This window comes from Branchiostoma belcheri, unplaced genomic scaffold, assembly GCF_001625305.1.
Source record: "Branchiostoma belcheri isolate BF01 breed outbred unplaced genomic scaffold, Haploidv18h27 scaffold261, whole genome shotgun sequence".
Classification (NCBI taxonomy): Eukaryota; Metazoa; Chordata; class Leptocardii; order Amphioxiformes; family Branchiostomatidae; genus Branchiostoma; species Branchiostoma belcheri.
Window position 1 is genome coordinate 222787 of NW_017803867.1, and position 3457 is coordinate 226243.

The 3457-nt window shown below is 38.2% G+C and overlaps 1 protein-coding gene across 1 annotated transcript in view; it reads left to right on the forward strand.

Moving 5' to 3' along the window:
* The window catches only part of LOC109472025 (dehydrogenase/reductase SDR family member 1-like), a 10084-nt gene that overhangs the window by 2867 nt on the left and 3760 nt on the right, over positions 1 to 3457 (forward strand). The window contains exons 3-5 of the mRNA XM_019771595.1: positions 183 to 238; positions 1506 to 1638; positions 2355 to 2498. Coding sequence (XP_019627154.1) covers positions 183 to 238; positions 1506 to 1638; positions 2355 to 2498 — 333 coding nt within the window. The remainder of the gene's footprint in view (positions 1 to 182; positions 239 to 1505; positions 1639 to 2354; positions 2499 to 3457) is intronic.

The window sequence follows — 3457 nt, forward strand, 5'->3', positions numbered from 1 at the left end:
GTTACAGTTCCAGTGCACTTTGTTTCAACAACGGGGAGCTAGAGATTAACGGTTTTTAATTTTTTCCATGCTATTGAAGCTTTGATCTTCGAACAATCGAATGAAAAACCACACTCGGTGTCGATTAAAGACTTATAAATTAAGAAGACTAAAATTTTAACTACCAAAAAAACTTGTTCCAGGTCGCAAGCTGCTGCCTGATGGTCGGGGGACTTCACTCACAGAATGTGTGGATAAGGTACAGTATCTATGAATAAAAAGTATGAAAAGATATATTTATTATTTATTGTAAGGTCTTCTAGAAAACGATCCTGTTGCCAGTGCCTCACAGATTTATATGAGGCTGTTGGGTGTCAAAGACATCGCTTATTGTTGACACATCCTTAAGTCATAATAGTGGGTCTGTGGAACCCCCGGGGATCACAGCGGGTAATTAGCTGTCGGGTCTCTGGTCCCTGTCACCGCGTGGCTTCAGTCTGTCGCCACGCGCTCATGGAGAGAAGCGTGCAGATAATTTTAAAACTGTTAACGTTAAAAAAGACTTTAAGGAGCCTGCAACAAACTGTTCCTGTTCTACAACATATGTCTACTTCTGACAGAATTCTAATGCTTCGGTCAACCGACGTAGAAACTGATCTACACGTAAGTACAAAGAATTCAGGCGATACAATTGACGAATAAAACATGGTTCAGAACTCCGCCTGGATAAATTTTGTTTTGTTTTAACGATATGTATCAACTTTTACAAACAAAATCATGCTCGTTAGTGAATCCTTCATGCTGAAAGCTATAAATACTTGCTACGGTGTTGTTGTATCATCTTTGTATCATCTGTGTTAATAACATTACCTGGAAGTTCCATATTTTGTTGTCGTCTGATTCAGGCCTGTATAGATTACATCGAGAAGCCGAATGGATTTTGGGACGCGCCTTTGGAACCATAGAACAACTGTAGTATTCTGTATGTTGCTCATGGCTCGTGTCTCAAAATCATTTGCAGCTGCAAATAAAGCTGACAGGAAACGTGCATTATTTTATTTAATGAGCCAAAAGAACAAGGCATGTAAGAAACGCCAGTTTTTCTGCAGTACCAAGGAAAAAATGAAAACGAAAAACGACAAAAAATAGGAAGATGATCTTTTTAAAGCAAATGCATTGTTAAATTTTACCTGCTAAGAAAATACTGTTCTGTATATTTTTCAGGCCCTCATATTCTCTACTGCCACTTGCTACATGCCACTTGCCACTGCCACTTGCTACATAATTTAACCCAATATGGCTACGGTACCGGTCTACTACAGTTCCGGTTACTATGGTTGCAGCTACCTGTTTTATGTCATTGGTCTCATGTGAGTAGAGAAGAAGAAGAATGGCAAAAGAAAAAACTATATTTCCCTTCTGTTAAGGTTAACAAAAATGACCAATGCTGCAAGTCTGGACGATCTAAAGTCAATCCGGCTGTGTGTAGGAGTGGGACATTGCGAATTTCTGTCTGTTTTGCCCAGGAACAGCTATATTTGTGCTGTGTACGCTGCCCGGCTGATGGTACCGGCTCGGGCGGGGCTCATCGTCAACATTTCCTCTGAGGGAGGACTCACTTATGTCTTTAACCCAGCTTACTGTGTCTGTAAGGCGGCGGTGAGGATTTTACTACTAACGTAAACGTTTTCCTAACTCCCAGTTTGCTACATTTTAGTATCATATCGGTAATGACAAGACAAGTAAAAGGTACTAAAAGGGTCAATGACATAGAATATCAATTAAAAATACAATAACAAGAAAATCAAAATACCTTTAATCAAATACAGAACTCATCATGTTAACAAATATGAAAAATCAAGATTAATAATCTAAAAAAGGAGACCATCAAAATAGTACAGTGCTGATGTCATTCTTAATGTACACTTAATTCTTAAAAAACTAAAATCGCCAATGACTTATCAACCTGTTCAAAATATTTACGGATAGTTATAAAAGATGTTAAAGAGGAATATTTGTAACAAATATATTTATGATACAAAAAAGAGACACATTTTATACATATATGTCAACCAGGTGTTGTATTCAGATGTCGTTTTAGTGACCATCTGTCACCTTCCTCGGAGTAATTGTGAATGTTTCACATTGCAAATCACAGATGTGGCTGCTATAGAAATACGTTCCCAAACTGATTTTTTAAAGTTCTACATAAATATCTACATGGTTACAGAGAATAGTATCTACAATGCGGCCCCCGACGTACACCCAGAGAGATACCATCATTATTGCTGTCAGTAGCGAAACCAAGCAAGAGACTCTCTTTATATACTGACTTACGAACCTGACGGAACTTTTCACTGGTATTCTTTATTCAGATGGACCGAATAGCCTCAGACTGTGCGCAGGAGTTGTGGGAACATAACGTGGCTTTCGTCTCCCTGTGGCCGGGCGCTACACGGGCAGAGATCTTCATGGAATGGGCAGAAAACGTACAGCCTGAAACACCAGTGGAGTCAGCGGTAAGCAAGTGAAGTGTTCACTCCCGGTGTCCTGTTCAAGAAAACAACCCTTCCTGGGTTAGTTCTACCTTTCCGTAGTGTCTAAAATGTATTGTGAGACCCTTAACACAGTAATGTCAACAATTCATAGTACGCTCTTAGAGTTACTTTGCACTCTAGCAGATCTATCATATAGCCTCCATGAATTACCGAGTTTTAAATTTATAGCTCAACAACCGCACATACGACAATATACCACCAGCATGCGATTATCTAGTCTAAACAACATTTGAAATAGCACTTATTGAGTAGTGGAAATGAACTTTTGGAAGTTGATTTTGTGTTGGAACGATAGTAAACTTTTTCCAACACACAGCAAATTTTAAATAATTGTATATTGTAATTTTGTAAATACGTTGCAGATATTGTCTATTGCTTCTGTAAAGTATTGCATGTATATATATATATATTGTGCGTATATTTGTGAATGAATGCCAGGAAGAATAGGTGATTCGAAATAAAGTTTCACAGCTTCGAAGTTTCCATGATGCACACTTCTCAGTAAATAATAATCATATTGGATAAAGACATGTTGATTGTTTCTAATATCATACATGCGATTGTTTAGCTGTAAATTTAAAGTTTATTTACTCACAGCCACTTGTAACAAGAGCCGACGTTTCTATGCCCGTCTGTCTTTAGGCACTTGATTTCAATTCATGATAGCTATTATGCCCTGATCAAGATAACAGACGGCCATCCAAACGTCGGCCTTTTGTTAAAAAATAAAGAACTTTGCTGTTGGAGAGCACTCAAACATTTAGTATGGATCTTTCACACATTTCTAACTGATTTCCATTATTATATTTAAGAGTCATTGCACGAGAAAACCAGGCAGAGGCCGGAAGATGGGGGTCGGCCAAATCGGCTCATACTTTGTATGTGAGATAGGTATGATGAACCATTAACAGCCATATAGT